General features: G+C 43.0%; 1 protein-coding gene across 2 annotated transcripts in view; it reads left to right on the top strand.

Moving 5' to 3' along the window:
- LOC144808584 (adenosine deaminase 2-like) overlaps nt 1–19,272 on the top strand; it is a 468,380-nt gene that overhangs the window by 279,353 nt on the left and 169,755 nt on the right. For both annotated transcript variants that reach the window (XM_078673647.1, XM_078673645.1), the window contains exon 6: nt 8,716–8,843. In XM_078673647.1, the coding sequence (XP_078529773.1) occupies nt 8,716–8,843 (128 nt within the window). The remainder of the gene's footprint in view (nt 1–8,715; nt 8,844–19,272) is intronic.

Raw genomic sequence — 19,272 nt, 5'->3', positions numbered from 1 at the left:
TTATTCCACACATATTTGGTTCCTTTTTGCAAAAGACATCTCAAAGGTTCAGAAATGTCAGCAAAAGCTCTCACAAATTTGGAATATTATTCCACAAGGCCTAAAAAAGACCTGAGCTGATCTTTATCTTTGGGACAAGCTTCATCTCTTATAGCTTCCAATAGATTATGTTTGGGAGCTAACCCTCCACTTGAAATGGTATACCCAAGATATTTAACTTGTTCAGTTAAGAATTTACATTTCTCCTTGTTGACTGTTAAACCCGCTTGTTCAAGTTTCCAAAGGACTTGTCTAAGAAGAGCATTGTGCTCTTCTACTGTTTTTCCTGAAACTAAAATGTCATCTTGGAAGTAAACCACTCCCACCAGCCCTTTGAACAAGGTAGATATCATTCTCTGAAAAACACTCGCAGCCGACGCCAAACCGAACGGCATGCGAGCGAATTGGAAAGTGCCCTCCGTGGTAATGAAATCAGTAAGGGACTTGTAATTTAGTCTGGTGATAATCACTTCTCAAATCTATTTTAGAGAAGCACTTACCTCCACCCACAGATTGTAATAGCTCATTAATATTGGGCAAAGGAAAAGTATCTTAGGACGATTTCTTGTCTTCCTCTGTGCTCCTGGACACAACCTGGTGATCCTTTTGTAACTGTTCTCTCTTCGCTGGTTCCTCGGTTGTAACTTCTCAGTTTTGGGAAGTTTTCGTTGGATCCTGGGTGCACTTTATCAACCTATTGAGGTACTGTGTCATTAGCCCGGATAATATTATTTTGCTGATGCCGTTTGTGCCGCGCGCTGCTCTCTGAGCCACATGCATCTTCTTGAACTCAACCGCCAGCTGCCTACGTCACTCCTTTGCTGGAACGCGCGGCGTAACCGCGCTTACTCTTCAGTGCGTGTTTTACGTACGCCGTGCGCAACATCATTTACGTGCCTCCATTTTGTTTGTTCTTCCGTCAGAACTCCTGTAAGCAGCGCTGCAGAGGTGTGAGTGCATTTCATATTGTCGTTACATTGCCGTATATTGGAGCTCTCATCATTCTCTAAGTTCAGATGCTGTCCAACCTCTCAGCGGTGAGGTGCACACCTTATTTATTTTATTAGAATTTTATCGCTGGTGAGTTAATTTGTATCTGATTTCCAGCGCATCACGTACTTTGCCCTCAAGTGCAGTGCTGTGCCATACTTCGGTGATCTGCACACCTTGGCATTTTATACAATAACATTGCTAATTTTTACAGAAAATTCATTTCCTTACTGTTCTTATTTTCGGATATTTGTACCTACATTTTCATGATGTTATTTACTGAGCCATGTGTGAACGGCATCAGCAAAATAATATTATTATCCGGGCAAATGACACAGTACCTCAATAGGCTTATAAAGTGCACCCAGGATCCAACGAAAACTTCCCAAAACGGAGAAGTTACAACAGAGGAACCAGCGAAGAAAGAACAGCTACAAAAGGATCACCAGGTTGCGTCCAGGAGCGCAGAGGAAGACAAGAAATCGTCGCCAAAATTGTTGAGACGAGGTGTAGAAATAATCTTCGGAGTTCAGGTTGAAATAAGAAGAAGATTTATTAAGGAACACAACCTGGCATCCGACCACCTCGATGATCCAGCAGCAACTGGCAAGCATTTAGTGCCATCAGCCTCACTTTCTAAAGAACACAGAAACGTGAGCGCTCCATCACGAGGTAGGGAAAGATAAAAGGTAAGTAACATCACAACACTCTGCCTCACCTGACAAAGCTATGGCTACCCCCGGGAAAGGGGGAAAGCAACGTCCGACACCTCCTGCTGTGACAACCTTCCAGCCGCCGCAACTGGCAGGCAGTAAATCAGGTGGAAAGAAGGGAAAGCAGCGAGCCAGTAAGCAGGGGGTGAAAAAAACAAGCAGGGGAAGAAACTGACTACTCTGACAATTCGAGAATCTGGGGGAAACACAACCCTCCATTAAACACATATTTTCCTCATTGAGAGCTGAGGGTCAGTCTAAATCCAAGCCAGGGTGGGACTTCTGATACCTGTGAGAACATGGATAAAATGAGCAACAACACGGGGCTGGTAATACAAGCCAAGGAGGAGATAATGCAGCAGCAATCTCCGACAGCCCCTGGTCGATACAAAATGAGGTAACTATTTTGGAAACACCCTTTGCATCAGTAACCCCCAAAACAAGCTTCAACTTAACTGGGGTGATGGCAGACGAGGCCCTTTCCTTGATTATGAGCACCAAGAGGGGGCATGGTTTTGAAGAGGCAGACTTAATGACAAAAAACAAATCTTGCACGATGATGAAGGAAGAGGATGAGAAGAGACTCATCGAGGATGTTTATTTATTTATTTATTTATACCGCAAACAAGATCCAGAAGGATAACAAAGCGCTTTACAGTATGATGGGAGGAAGGACAAAACAATATCTGAAAGCAATATCCAAAAGAGTAAGGGAGAGAAAGAAAATACATGACAAAATACAACTAAGACGATAAAACAAGTGTAGGCGGGTAGCAGGGGTGAAACACAATGTTCAAGGGGGCGCTGTATCATAAGTAAGAACAAAGTCAGCAGGTGCAATGTCAGCGGGCCTGTGAGACTAACCCAATTAGGGTATGACTTTGTTCATTAGGAATCTTTTGGCTTCCACTTTGAACGCTGTCAATGAGGCGATTCTGCGAATGTCCGGTGGGAGAGAGTTCCCAATCTTAGGGACGGCTCCGGAGAAAGCTTGGTGGCAACCTCTCTTTTTTTTAAGGATACGTGGTTTCAGGAGGAGGGAAGAGGCACTTCTTGAGGCTCTTACTCCACAGGATAAGGTAAGTTTTTTTGCAAGGTACGTGGGAGTATTTAGGTGAAGGGCTTTGTGTGTGAGAATAGCAATCTTTAATTGAATTTGTGCTTCAAAGGGCAGCCAATTGAGGGATTGTAGGACTGGGGATATATGCTCTTTTCGCTTGGAATCCGTAACCAGTCTAGCAGCTGAGTTAAGTGCAGCCCTTAGTGGAGCCAGAGCGTATCTGGGAAGGCCACAGAGGGTAGGACTGCCGTAGTCTAACCTCGGCAAGACAAACGCTTGAACCACTTGCTTAAAATCATTTGGGTGGACGAAAGGTTTGATATTTCTTAGCGTTCTCATCAAGTGGTTGGCTCCTTTGCATACATTGCTGATGTGACCTTTCATGTTCAGGTGCTTGTCCATAGTGATACCGAGAGACTTGGCTGCGTCTACGTTTGTGTTTGACCGCTGACTCAATAGAGAAATTCCTCTCCCTGACTGAGGAGTCTGAAATGTCTGATAATAACATAGCCATAGCAAGCAAGTGCGGGGAGTTCTCAGTCAAGTAGTGGCAGCCCACAGGAAGAAACACCTGGCTTTGTGAGCCAGAAATGTCCGCCAGGGTCAGAAAAGAAAGGGAGGAAGAGGAGCCCAGGGAAGGAGAGACCCCCCGTAGATGCATTTGCAAAAGAAACCCCAGAGGAACTCGGCTAGGATTACTTGGCCACATAGCTGCTACCTCGAGGTCATGAAGCAAGAGGACGGCTCAAGAATACAGCTGAATCTGGTGCAGGGTCTGCAGAAGTTGAGCAGAGACCATCAAGTATTGGGAACCCAGATGAGCTATTGCTCTCATTAATCCTGCAATCACTCTTATCGTTTCAGGAAGAAGTGAAGCAAGATAATCAACAAAGACAACTCAAGAGTCCGTGAAGATAATTGGCAAGATCTATTTCGAAATCTCCGAACGGTTACATATGGTGGAGACGCAGAAAGTAGTGCTGGAAAATGATGTTACGAAGTTAAAGACCCAGGGTGCGGCACTGGAGGGAGTCTTGACGGATGTCATGTAGAAATTAGAAGATTATGAAAATCCACACCACCACAATAGCCTAAGGTTATTAGGGGTCCCTGAAATCGTTGACGGGAATGACATCAGGAAATATGTAATAAACCTGTTGGAAGGCTCCCTTCCTGAATTAGCTGCATGGGACTGGGATTGAGAGGTTCAGCAGGTGCACTGGTTCCCCCTGATGTTGCCAAGACAGTCATCTAATGAGCCTGTTCGACCCGAGCAATATGGGTGTATTTTGGGAACTATCTCTTATGACAAGCTTGATATGACTTAGCACGCCCTAATTCCAGAAGACGCTTTGAGGGTATATCCTTCTTTTCCAAGCCTGATTGTGCTCAAGCCACTGTGGAGAGAAGATAGTGACTAAGACAACTTATCACCCCTTTCTAGAAGATATAAGCCACAGTGTATTTACAGAATCTGGCAAGGTTGAAAGTTGTGTTTTGGGGTCAGAATTACAGTTTTACCTTGGAAATACAGGCTCAAAATTGCTTGGAGGACATTTCTACTGCGGGACCCGAGAGTAAATAAGAGTGACTATATGTTAAGAGCAAGGTCGTTGTAAATATATCTATCGGGCATGTTGACATTGACTGGTTGTCGAGGTGGGAAGAAGGGGGAGAGTGATGTGGGATTGGGATGCAGCAGCTACAGACACCATCATTTGGGCTCAAGGCTGAGCCTAATTGCCATGGTTTTGGTGGTGGGTGGGGGGTGGCAAAAGGGTGGGTGGGGAGTGTTCACAAGCTGTTAAAGAAGGAATACAAATTAATTATCTGTTTCATGAAGATGTGTTTTGGGTTAAAATATGGAGTTTTTTAAATCCAGGATGAATATGGAACGTGTGTGGATTAAAATATTCACTAATTATGGAGACATTTTGGGTGGCTACTATTAATATTTGTGGGCTCAACAACATTAAGAAAAGGCAGAAAGTTGCAGCCTGGTTACAAATGCTTGTGTCAGATATCTGCTTGCAAGAGACCTATATTGAGGGGGCACAACAGCATCTATTAAAAACGGGAAACATCCTTTACAACGAAACTTTTACAACGCACTACCATTACGACGCAACTTTTACAACGCAAACCATTACAACGCATAGCGCTGGGGGGCGCCCTAGGATAGGGAATGTATTTAATATACTATCCAACACCTTCCCTACTATCCACGGGGAATGGAGTTGGAATAGTAAATTAAATAAATCACTATCCAGCGCCTAAAAGCACTATGCGTTGTAATGGTATGCGATGTAAAAACCGCGTTGTAAAGGCATGCGATGTAAAAATATGCGTTGTAACGTCATACATCCATTAAAAACAATGGGTTTTAATCTAATTGGCGCAACAACGCAAAGTGCGAGGATAAGGGGAGTAGCCAACCTGCCCGAGGGGGAGGATGTCAATTTATCCGGATACGATCTGACAATTTTGGCAGCTGGGTCATTGCTGAATGCTAGTTGAGCTCAGGGGGGGAAACTGACATTATGTACAATGTATGGGAGCAATGTCAATGATCCCGGTGTGTTCGATGTTGTGTCTAAGGAATTAACATTCTGGCCACTTCCCATAATTGTATGTGAGATTGGAATATTAACTTGTCAAGTGATTGGTCCATTGAAGAGGGATGGTATTATTCTAGAAGGAAACCTAATATGTTCCAGGCTTTGAGGGCTATGTGCCAAACTCATGGTTTGGTTGGCGGTTGGCACTCTTTAAAGCCTTTAGACCCTGGGTTCACCTTTTTTTTGCTCCCCGCAAATAACATGTTAGATTGGATTATATGTTTATTTCCAATATATTAGTTAGCTGGTGCCGTTTTGAGGTACTTCCATGTATTTGATCACATCACAACCCACTCGTTTTAGAATTGAAGGGGGAAGGCTTTAAGCTACAAGTAAGATTTTTGATCTTTGAAAGAACTGTATTATCAAATGGGGATTATTGTGAATATATGAGGCAATGGATTCCTGCATTTTTGGAGGAAAATCTACGAAGTACCTCTATTGAAATAGTATGGAATGCTATGAAGGCTGGAATTCTGGGGGAAACACTGAGGTTTTCCTTGAACTATAATAAATGCGCTAGGCCAATTATGGAAGATCTACAAGAGGCTCTGGCAGCAGACACTGGTCTTAAAACAACTGGTCAGGGAGGGGGGATTTGGAAGTAGACCAACAGCGGGTTGTTATCACTAAAGCCGCTATTCTAGAAGTTCTAGTAAAAAAAGCTATGGACAAACTGGCGCTCAGAGTGAAATTGCCTATGAATTTAATAAACAGATTGGGCATGATTTAGCGATTCGGACTAGGCAACAAATGTTGTCAAATTTAATACCTGAGATAAATGACCCAGTCCTAGGCCGAGTTACAGACCCATTTTCGATCAGGAAAGAGTTCAAGCACTACTACCAACATTTATATTTGGAAAACAATGGGAGAGAACAGAGACTTATTGAGGAGTACTCGATTCAGCCCCATATATGCAATTTTCCAGTGAAGACCAGGAGGAATCAGACAAACCCCTTCAAGGGACTGAGATATTGCTGTCTATAAATGAATTAGCAAACGAGAAAGCCGCCGGGACTGATTGCATTCTGACGGAATTTTATCAGGTTTTTGCCATCCAACTCTTGGAGGTTATGAGCAACCTATTTGTACATGTTTTTAATGGGTGGAGACCACCATTCTAATGGCCTTCTGCTAAAATAGCGGTTTACTGAAAAAAAAAGATGTCTCCTCTTGAATTGGGCTCCCATTGCCGAATAACTTTGATTAATGATGACTCGTAAATGTACTCTAAAGCCCTGGTCATGCGGCTTTCACCTATTATATACAAAATTATCGTGGAGCGGCAACATGGATTTATTCCTGACAAATCAACGATTGGTCATATTCTGAGAGTTATACCTCTGCTAGATGCCACCAAGGTAGTTAGGGACCTGATGGCTATTATTCTGCTTGATGCAGAAAAAACCTTTAATTGGGTCTCCTGGCAGTTTCTTTGGAGGGCATTGTTAAGAATTGGGGTTGGTTCGGGCTTTACTCAGGTGGTTAAAATGTTATATGTTGACCCAAATGCTAGGGTTGTCTCTGAGACTTTTTTAATATCAAGAGGGACTAGGCAGGGTTGTCCCTTCTCCCCCCTACGCTTTGCAATTTTGATTGCTCCTTTTATTCGAAGACTGGAAGGCAATGATCAAATACCGGCAATATGGTCTCAAAATCAGGCGACTAAGATTCTCGCTTATGCCGACGGCATAGCCATTGTAACACCTGATTCGATCTTGGCTATTAAAATACTAGGGGTGGAAGCAAGGCGTTTTGGCCGAGCCTCCAGTTATGCTCTGAATAAAGATAAGACCCAAATTATTATTAATGAGAAGATCGGGATGATAGACAGCCGGGTGGTTGAGAAAGCAACCTATTTGGGTGTATATTTTTGCTACTTGTATTGAGCTCGGAAATTTGGGAAAAGAGATATCTGAATTCTTGTCAGTGGTGTTAAAAGAGGAGGTCATTTTAACATCCGAGTTAATTTAATTAGGGGTATCCGAGGGGAACAGCTAGATAATAGGCATGAACTGGTCTTTATTGCTGTGGCAATCTTCAGACTTTACATAGCCTCAGCCTGGTTGTATCTCAGCCCGCATGGGTTTGAACAGTGGCTGGCCAGTCTCTTAGAGTAGAGTAGTGTGGCTCACTGGTTAGAGGGGGCAGGCCTGGGCGCAGAAGTCAGCCTGGGACCAGGGTTCAATTCCCGACGCGGCAGGGTCGTGGACCTTGGTCAGCGGACTCGATAATTCTCGCTTCGGTGCTTACTCTAATCAGGGGTTCCACTCGGCAACTCTGGGCATTAGCTTGCCTAATCTCCACAACGGCCCCACCAATTCCGGGGATGCCTGGCTCCACCTTGGGGACTCCCAGCAAGGGACCATCCCACAGGGAAAGCCAGGACGGGTTCCCCAGAGTTATACAGCGCCGGGACGCCCCGTTGCTGGGGCAGCTGTGTGCTTTACAAGTATACTACATTTACAAGTATACTACATTAGCGGTCTATAACCTGGAGAAAGCTATACATATGAAGAAAGGGAACCACACACGGCGAAAAAGCTAAAGAATCTGGGCCCCTACATCTGAGTGGGTCAGAGATCACGGCAGACCTGCAGGATGACGAGATAGGTACTTAGTCCCATTTGAGATGTACTTGCACTTTGCGCTTGCCTCGTCAGCCAATAGGGGGTGGGTTGGCCCGGGGGTTTTCTTTCTTTTTTTATTGATGTGTAAAATATTTGACTTGTATATTCAAATTGTTATAAATGTGGGCATTTAATTTAAAACTTATTATGTATTTAAGGAATTTTACCAGCTGTGAGGGGTGGGATGGGGGGGACTCTTATAAAGAATGTATTCCCCCCCAAAATAGTATTATTCCCTATGACGTTTTCTTTTAGTCCCTACCTCCTTTTTGCAGATTCAGTAGTTAACCATGTGTGGTGCTGGGCTTGGTACTGCTTCTTTTTGGTGGTAGTAACTTACACACATACATTTGTCTCCAATCCCCCTTTCAGTTGATGGGGACAAGTAAGCCTACACTTTGAGTAACTTTACTCTTGGAAATTGTGAGTAGCTCAAAGTAGTAATGTTACTCAAAAGTGTAAGAGTAAACTTACACTTGTAAATAATCCACAAGTGTAAGTTATGTTTGTGAATAGGCCCGAATGTGTGCCATTTTTGGTGGCAGAACAATTATGATGAAATATAAAAACTGCCACGCAGGTGAAGTTTTTTCCTTCATGCATAAATAAGTAAAACACTTTAGCATAAATTATTTTATTTATTTATTCATTTATTATTGCAGGTCTACGAACTGGATGGGACAGAGCATGACAGGGCTTGGACTCTCGAGACGTTCAAAGATGTGGCCAAGCAGTTTGCCACTGAGCACCCGGACTTCATGGGAGTGAAAATTATTTACACAATTGCAAGGTAATATGCTCAGCAGGGGCAGTTTTTGGTTTGTGTCTCCCTCATATCCCTTAAAAGAGCTCAGTGCATTAAAGTGATTTGCGTGAAGCCTGGAATCCCATTTAACCTACGCCACCTACCTAGCGAGATGAGCCAATGAGTGGCAGGCTCTCTACAGTTGTAACTCTGATTACACTCTAATCTTGTATGCTCAGTGTGTGCCTAAGAGGTAGCACTCAATCAACAATTGAATCCAGTGGATGTATATAGTGCGACTAATCACCTGAGAGGGTATGCAGGTGGTGGAGGTTCATGATCGTCAGGTGACTCAATCGAACAGCTAGGTTTTAAGTGCTCTCCAGAATTCCAGCAGAAAAATGGAGGTCGTGTCTGCAGAGGGCGACAGCAAACATGCATGTAGGCATGTTTTGCTAGGCTCATGGGAAGAAAGCCATTGATCCTGAAGTCTGGCAGCAGCTGAGTCCAGCCCCTAGATTTCCACCATTTTCCCTCAATTTCAGAGATTTCTGCGGGACAGTCAATAAGAGGTAAGTATAGAGCAGTGGTTCTGAACCTGTGGTCAATGGACCCCTGGAGGGTGCGAGCCCTCTATAGGAGGGGGTCCGTGGATATTTTACAAAATTAACTAATATTAGAATTGATACATTTAAACTAATAAAGTATATGCAACTAAAGAAGCAAAATTGAAAATTTGAAAACCTTTCCTCATTTGGTTGTGCATTAAACTAACTACCCCAATATTTGGTCATTTGTTTGTTGTCTATATGTTTTTGTAGGATAATGTGTTGTTTTGAGGTTTAAATCATAGAAATTGCTTAGTTTGTGAGGGTCCCCATCTTCCAATAAGGACTCAGTGGGGATCCTCAAATTCCAGTAATTATAAAGTGGAAGCGCACAGCACTCAAGAACCACTAGTATAGAGCATCAAACGGCCATTGCTGCCTGTTCCCTGGATATGTAAATAAACACACCCAGGCAAAAATCACTACCTACTAGCACATAAAGAATGGCAAATAAGCCACAAAATTAAATAATACACAACTGTTTTAGCACGAAAAGTACATTTTAATTGCATACATAGGATAGTTTTTGATAAAAACAATGAATCATTGATGCAACTTGATAAAACATTTTGGCATTATAGCATATGCATTGATTGATACAAAGCTGCTGCTGAATACGTAGACGCTATCGAGAAGTTATCCGGCACGCCGTTGCCTCGTCGAATAAAGAAGAATGAAATCCATGACGTTTGACAAATACTGAAGAAACGTGTTAACGCATCAATTATTGACTGTGCTACGGCTAAAACATCGCGTAGGCTAGTTGCCAGCCTTCAAATGTTTCCAGCGCACTACCTTTCTCGTAGACGCAGGCACTGACACGATAACTCGATACGTCACGGGAGTTTTTAAACAGTTCACCGGTAGCTTATGAAGGGCGGACATAGGCAATAAGACGCAGTTCCGAAATCCTCCGAGCTGTCTATAAACAGAGTATCATCTATTGTGAACATACCTCAGCAGTTAACTGGCAAGGTTCAATTAATAGGATAATTTTAAAGAAGATTATCTTCAACAGCATCATGATGGTACAGTCCTGAAGAAGACACGGTCATGTGTCGAAACGCGTAGACAGGAAACCATCCACATATTTTTATAATAGAATTTGTTTTTGTATCAATCAATGCATATGCTATAATGCCAACATGTTTTATCAAGTTTCATCAATGATTCATTGTTTTTATCAAAAACTATCCTATGTATGCAATTAAAATGTACTTTTCGTGCTAAAACAGTTGTGTATTATTTAATTTTGTGGCTTATTTGCCATCCTTTATGTGCTAGTAGGTAGTGATTTATGCCTGGGTGTGTTTATTTACATATACTGTTTTCCCTGACCCAGGAATTTGATTCTTATCAGGGGGTCCTTGTTATCTCACACATTTGTGTTCTCTGGAGCCTGTTCCTGTGACCATATTTGTGTTCACTGTAGATTTGGTCTACTTTGTATATGTTCTAGGCCTCCTCAATTCTCAGTAGATAGAGGTGTTGGTTCCAGATCTCCATTCCCTTATTCTAGTGAGAACTAACATTAAGTGGCTTGGAACTGTCAGCGCCAGTCTCACGTCTTACTTGGATGCCCTCTGGGCTGGAGGCTCAATGAGTTACTGAGCCAGTATTACTACTGCTGGTCTTAGGTATGCAAGAAGCCGTAGGTGGGCAAAGGCCAATAAACACTACTAGTGTGAATGTGTGCGTATGTGTGAGCATGCTCTTATATGTTTACATGTATCTGCGTGTGTGTGTGTGTGCACGGGTGTGTGTGCGCTGGAGTGTGTGTGGGTGTTTGTGTGTGTGTGTGTGTGTATATAAATAACTGTGTGCATAGCCGCAGAGGAACAGCTGGCTGGGTGGGTGCGGGCAAGAGGACTTGCCAGCTTAATGGTAATGTTAGCATGTTGCGTACCTGGCTTACTGGGGCTATTTTGCTATCCCTTGCATAACTATATGGATAGATGTATAGTTCTACATATATATATATATATTTTTCAAGGTACAGGGTCCCCTTACTTAAATTATCTCAGATAATTTTACATTGAGATACGATGAAATCTGTTAGTTGTCCAAATGGAGTAACACATTCTTTTATTTAGACATAGAGAACATTAACAAAGTGGTAAACAAAAGAAAAATCCGACATTTTACCCGTGACTACACTAAAGACAAGCAAATTATGTCATATACTGCAGAAAGTAAAATGCCCACATATTAAATTATATATCAATGTTAGGGGTCATGGTACTGTATTTCGACAACGTGTTCATTCTATCAAGTGATATTGGGACCATCATCAGGACACAAGAATTTATGCCTAAGACACTAAATGCAAAGATAAAGCAAATGTGTCAATGAGAAGTAAAAGCTAGGGCAGAAGCCCTACCAGTTCAGGGAAGGCACCGCAAGATCTGATTGTGAAAGAAATGCAGATATAAGATCCTGGAATTGATGGGCTGAGAGGGCCAACCTCAATGTGAGTTGTATTCTAGCCATGGATGCCCGGCGTCTGTGTATAACATTGATATATAATTTAGCATGTGGGCATTGGTATTTTCTTCAATATGTGACATTATTTGCTTGTCTTTACTGCAGTCACATGTAAAATGTCTGACCCTAAAGGTTGTTTAGCTTTTTTTCTGTTGTGTTTTCCACTTTATTAATGTGCTATATGTCTTAATAAAAACATTTGTTACTCCATTTGACAATTAACATAGATTTCATTGTATCTTAATGTAATATAATCTAGGATAATTTAAGTAAGGGACACCTGTTCCTAACTGGCATTGGTGATTGCATTTAACTATGCCCAGCAACCAGTGGCCCATCTCTTGATTGTGGGTGTTGTGACAGCATTTTGCTGAACATGGCATAATTGTGGTCATTCCTTGACATGTTGGGAGCATTACTGACAATATTCTGGCAATCTCCGGAAAAATAGTGATTCATTCTTGATCTCATTTTGACTATCACTGGCATAATGGTGGTGACAATCTCTGATATTTGATGGAAATCCCTGATTCTGATAAATAGATGTCAAATTCAGAATGTGTTTTAGGGATGTAGTAAGGCATGAGTGTACTCGATGAAAAGGACAAGCTGATAACAGGAGACTGTCAGACACTGTTCCGAGGGCCATGGGACAAGCAGGGGCTACTAACCAATTAGGTAATTTACCTCTATTGTCCCCAGGTTCCGTTCTACTAGGGCTCTAAAACCTGGGCCCAGTACAACCCTTTCCACACTAGACTTTCATTGGTGGCAAAGGCGAGTAGTTACATCCATCTCAGGGAGGTGGTGTGGGAGTGCCTGAGCTCAACAATTAATCATCAGTTCAATAAGTGGATGTACCGCTCACTGCTAATCTTTACAGGACAGAAAGTACTTTATTACAGATTAGAATGTAATAACTACCCACCACCAGGAACAGAACATATTTTGTGTTACTTCTTCGCTACTCCTCTGTAAAGGCTCTCTCCCAGTTCTCATTGAACCTGCTCTCTTTACGGGGAATACAGTAGGTGTGTGAATATAGCTCAGGTGCAAATTAGTCCCCCCCCTCTCTAGTGGAATCAGCCCTTACAGGTCAACCTTGCATGCCTGGACCTTCAAGCACAGAGAGGCAGCATGCTAGTCAAAAGTTATTTTCTTCCACATCGGGCACTAGGACCACATATTGTGGTGTACCCACTCTGGGACCTGCAGTGGCAGGTGAAAGAGACAGAAGTCCTGGCTTGGCGTGGTCATGACTTGACAAACAGTAGGTGCCTATGCCTTTGTAAGGGGAAGATTGCGGCTTGGTCTACACCACGTCTGTCAGGCCCTTGCCGGGGCACCATTTGACCCGACAGATGCACTCCCCTCTCCTTTAACCGGATCATGACTTTGGTTGCTCAACCCCAACTGAGCTGGGTACAACTTCGGCAGTTCAGACTAGTAATCTTTATTAACTGTGCGATTAATTAAAATCTTTACAGTATAAAACACACTTCGGCAGTTGCAGCCCCAAAAAAAGCGGATCAGCTTGGCAGTTGCACCACACAGAGGCTGATCACTACTTGGTGAGTTATGGTCAAGCATAGGTTGATTACAGCCCGAAGGAGACTATCCAAAAAAGGTTGCAGAGTTGTGGCTCCCACCAGGAACCAGCACTGAAAGTCTGCAGACTGAAGAACACTCAGGTCAAACAGATCACTCTTCAGCAGTCATATCTTCTGTCTGCCCCATGGCACAGGCTGGCATTGCTTCTAGCTCCTTCCTAGACTGACGGTTCTCATGCTATAAGGGTTGGCAGGTCCATCTTTTCCAAAAGGTGATCCAGACCTCAGGTGAGGTTGCATTGCCTCTGGCAGACAGCAGCTCTGGTTGCACAGTAGTCTTCTGAGTACCCTGCGGAGAACAAGTCTGGTTGTGGGGTCCAACTTTTATGCACAAATATGAAACAGGAGATGTGTCAGAAAAGAACCACTTTTAGGAAAAACCGATGTAGATCAAATTATGAAGAAGGTGTCATATCGCCTATGTTAATCTCCCACTTTAAATTTTTTTTACTTTGTATAGAGCCATCTTTAACATGAATACAAACAAATCAAGTGTCTTTTTTAACCCAATTCCATTTTAACAGATCAAGACTGGGGCCCTATTCACATCCACTTGCAATTCTAAAATACATAAAAGACTCCAAAACCTCTGTATGAGCTTGCTGAGAAACACATTAGTGCTTGTGAGGGTGGAAACCCAGTGAAGAAAAATGCCACGTCTAGTGGATAAGGGGGGCCATCTTTTTACTAGTTCTAGTTGCTCGCTGCATTTAACTTCACAAGAACATTCAGGGAGGTAGGATAACACATAAGTTTCCCTACAAGCCAGAGCATCTCAACAAATGTTTGTTTTTCATTGCTTTCTTATCTCGTCAGGTCTCCCAAAATTGAGTGGCCGAGATGTGTTTAGCACTGCTGTGATACTCCTGCCAGGAGCTGCTGAGCTCAAGTTCCATTTGTCTTGCTCTCCCCTTAATTTATTTGTAGTCAATTTTTTATTTTGTTTTCATTGTTCATTAGTAAAATGTTACAACAACTTCGACCAAGTTATACATAAGAGCTTATACATGCAGTTGGTAGCAATTTCGCATTATCTATTGTCACATGGTAGGTTTGGTGTTCTGATCGATACCTAAGGAGGAAGGCGGTTACGATTTTATTGTTCCGTAATTGCTTCTTGTCCTAAACTTGAACATGGACAGCTGCGAGAGTCCAGTAATCATAGGGCCAGATGTAGGTAACTTCAATTTACCGACTCATAAATACCGAATTTTACCGATTCGGTATTTATGAATCGGTAAATATGAAGGAGGGAGATGTAGGTAATTTTTGTTTTTGAATTACCGAATTACCGAATCGGTGCTAGAGGGTGTCAAAGTGACACCCCCTGCACCCTTGCAGGATTCGGTATTTACCGAATCGGTAAATACCGATTCGGTATTGCCCATTGATTCCTATGGGCCTTGAAGCCCATAGGAATCAATGGGCAATACCGATTCAGTATTTACCGAATTGGTAAATACCGAATCCTGCAAGGGTGCAGGGGGTGTCACTTTGACACCCTCTAGCACCCCAAGTACAGGCATGTGTTACATGTGGCACACATACATGCCGTAAGGGCATGTCTGTGTGTCACATTGCACAGGTGTGCAAGCACAGATGTGCATGCACACCTGAATTCGGTATTTTTACCACCCGATAGGATTGGGTGGTAAAATACCGACTCTTAAGGGCCTGTGGCACTCTTAGGAGTGTCACCTACATATGGATTTACCAAATCGGTAAAATTACCGATTCGGTATTTTACAGAATCTGTAAATTTACCGATTCTGTCAAATAATGGACCCTACATCTTAATCACCATACCGGTCGGTAACGGCCTAATTCGGCCGTACCGACCGGTATTTGGTGACCTACATGTGGCCCATTGTGCGGTAACAGTAAGTAAACTGGGGGAATTAAATTGAACTGGGGGTGCACTGTGTGAGGGAAGGGACAGGAGGATGAAATTGGATGAGCGGTGCTTAGAGTCCGCGCTTGCACTTGCATGGAAAAGGCGCTAGAAATGGTGGCTTAATGAGGCTCAGGGGAGTCATTTGTGCATGCTCTGCTTTTGCGGCTTGTGTGTTGAATTCTGATGAGGGGTCTACGGAGGTTGGATGCACTCGATGTAGCTTGTGGGGGTGTGACAATGTCCCGGGGGACCTAGTGTGATCTAGAGTATGTTTAAAGCTAAGTTGGAGCGTCGCCCATTGCATGGAGAGTCAGCATTTACGTATGTCACAGGCCTCCTCGTATTGCAGGGCCTCTTCTTCTGATGCCCCCCCATTTAGAGACTGCTCCTACCCAGGCTGACAATGGGGGCGCCGTTGGAGTTCTCCAGTGGATGGCAATTCCCCGCTTCACTAATAGGAGGACCAGAGACGCAAAGTGCACCTTGACTTTGCGATGTTTGAATATGCCCAATGCGCAGGTATCCCATGTTGTAAGGTCTGTGAGTCCCGTTATGTCTTCCAGTGTGGTGTGTATTGGGCTCCAAAAGGAGTGAAGTGCTGGATAATTCTAAAACATGTGAAAGAAAGGCACGCTGTGGAGTTGACATCTTGGACATGAGAATGGGTTGTTCGGATAGTATTTTTGAAGTTGCTCGGGCATTAGGTATGCATGATGCAAGACGAAAAATGTTATGTTTTTAAATTGGGGATTACGGGATACTTACTTTGGGTATTTTAGTGCTTGTTCCCATTCTTCGTCATGTAACGGCCTTTGCGGTGCTGCCTCCCACTTGTCCCGTAGGGGTGTAAGTGACACTGCTATTAGATCACGAATGGCCCTGTACATCCAAGTCATAATGTGGCATCCAGGTCCCATTTGCAGGATGGCGTGAAGGACCGGATGCGTTGCTGGTTCTCTATCGCACATATGCCAGACTTGGCAGAAATATGTCACCAGTTAAGCTTAGAGGAGGAACTGATCTCTGGGTAGGCCCGTATCGGCTGCTATTTTGTCGAAGGGACGTAGGTGGCTGTCTGCGAACATAGATCCTATTTCCGTAAGTGATGGCTTTGTCCAGACTTGGAGAGCTCGTGTTCTAAAGGAAGCCCTACTAATGGCAGCAGTGTGGAATAGAGCAGAGTGGTACGTGACTTACAATGGATCCGCTGTATGCAGGCGCGCTCCACTGTCAACTCTAATGGGTGGGTTGGCATTGGCATGGAGCCTGGAATTAGCATACTGTAGTGTAGTTCCTATATTCCCAATAGGCTCTGCGCATTGGAATAATATACCCTATAGGTTAGACGTAGGACTAAGGTCTAGTAGGTCTCTATCGAATATATTAGACTTAATTGTGAGTGCCAGCCAGCTCAGAGGTCACTAGAAACTTTCTCAAATAAACAAGAAGGGACTCGTTTCTGACAACCGCATAAACATGACAACTTTGTTTCCCCAAGATAAAACGTATCTTCAGAGTCGTGAAAACAATAGATAGATATTTCACTCTGTCAATCGTGCATGCTTCGTCTCACCAGAGGTACAGAGAAATAGATCGACGGGCGTTTTCAATAAAAAGGTATTATTGAACAGTATTCTTTCTCAAGCATAAGAAATGTACTGCTACAATTGTAATACTGGTTGTAAAATATAATGCATACAGTATAAAGAGTAGAATAAAATAATACTGTAAGAGCATTGTACGGTTCCTAAACCATAGATAAATACATACATAAATAACAGAGGCTAAAAGTACTAAACTGGTGCTTCTAAAATACGCCTACCCCGATGTACCTAACCTAAGCTTAGTATGAGGGAAGAAGTAAGTGAGGTGTAGCATAAATGTACTATTCTTTGCCACGAGTCTGTCCAAGATTTCTCTTAGGGTCTAATCAGCTCCGTACCTTAGTTTTGAATGAAGAAGGTCAGGCTCAGTAATCGATTTCCCAGCAACCCGCAAGGGTAGCCTGGAAACACTGGAGCTGGATTTCTCGGCAGGAGAAAAGAGAGCGTCTCTCTCAGTGCGTCTGCTGGAGGATCGGCTTCCTTCGGCACTTGCAGTAGCAGGATTCGTCGGGCAAGTAGATAGTCGAACTGCTCCAAACAACTGTGTGTTTGCTAAGGCAAGTGTGGGCATATTTATACACTCTAAGTTGCCGAGTTTGACATAAAGGTGGACATAATAACGTCATTAAAGACTCTCAGTGCTTTGAAAACTCCATGAGTTCTTGGACAAGTCAGTTCTCGAGCAAGGGAAAGTCCCTAGCTGCTATAGCCGAGTTTACCAAGAAATCGTTGTAGATTTTCGGAACTAGTGGAAGGTAGCCCTGCCGTATTTGGACTGCATGAGCTATGAGTAAATATAGTTATGATTATTATGCCTATATAAGGATATAGTGATTTATACCTATATAAGGGCATGAATCTGGAAATTTAGAATTGTGTCCTAAAATGGTTCACAACACCCACTCCACGTTATCATGTTCATCTAAGATTAAGTACTAAACATAAAAGCTAGAGCATGTGTTTTTACAATCCCACCCTAAAAATACATGAAATGTATTAAAAAAAAATTGCTTGTACACAAAATGAGCATTTGCACAATATGCATCTAAGGGCAATGATTTCATTGTAAGCATATGATATGATATTAGCAATGCTAATCAAATGAATCACGAAATTTACATTTATGAAATGGCTCTAGATACAGAAAAAAGGTCGCGTCCATCCCATAGCAGAATATACAATCTATTTTTATTTGTGCACTAGGTCAATATTGTTTCTAGGAAGTAGTCAAAGAATTCTTGTTCTCTAAGAATAGTTCTACTTTAAGCAGATTGCTTTGTGCCAAAGTTCAGTCTGTTTTGGAAAAAAGTCAAATTAAATTATAAAATGTAGAGTTCCAAACTTGGAAGCTTTTGTTTTAAAAAAAGTGAAGGTCGAATCTTAGAGTTCGAAAGAACGCTGCATGCTAATTTCAAAAGTTATTCTCGGTGTCAGGAGTAAACATTAAGTCATCCAGGCTGGCAAAGAAATCGTCTACCACAGTAGATGAAAGTTCAACTACTTCATTAAGAAGGTCAATTGTACACAGATGTGAAGCATCGCCGTCAGCGTCAGCCGCATTAGCAATGTTCATAGCAGATGGTACCTGTGTGCCTGTCGGTCCGCGTATCTCACCTCCAGTTGGATTTGCCGGTGAGATCTCAATGAATGCTGCCATGAGGTTTTATAGCCGTTGGGGGCAACACAACACATGAGCCGTTACCAGACCCAGTAATGCGTCAACATCCGTTGGCATAGCCGATGGTAGTGTTAGACAGATATCTAACACGCATTCCTCTCCACAGCGCAGGCATCGTAGAACAGGTAAGATGCAATCTTGCCAGATTGGTCTGAATGACAGGAACCATGTGGTATTCAGATCTCTCAAACGAGCCAAGCCAAAGATCTGTGTTATTCTGTCACGATACCTCATGGCCTGGAGCGCATTCTCCATGCTGACTTGGGTATCGCTGGTGGCCGGATTTGTCATATCGGAGCAGGAGGAATAAAAATAGTATCCCTGCTACGAGTCCCAAAATGAGAGGCAGGCCGCCGAACACAGAGTGTACGAAGTTAGGAAAAATGGCCAGGACTGCTTCAAAGGGTGCTAACAGTGCTGAAAAAAATAGTCTTAAATACATTTGCAATACCGCTGGTATCAGACATGTTAAAGATACAACCTAACATTTCTGCAAAATGTATTGGGCAGTTTGTTGATAATAATGCATGTATCTCCGCAGAGGACCTTGCAACTTACAGATCATACGTCTCTTTGGACGAGGTCAGTGGCCCAGT

The sequence above is a fragment of the Lissotriton helveticus genome, chromosome 1_1, assembly GCF_964261635.1.
Source record: "Lissotriton helveticus chromosome 1_1, aLisHel1.1, whole genome shotgun sequence".
Classification (NCBI taxonomy): Eukaryota; Metazoa; Chordata; class Amphibia; order Caudata; family Salamandridae; genus Lissotriton; species Lissotriton helveticus.
This window is presented reverse-complemented; position numbering and strand designations above follow the sequence as displayed.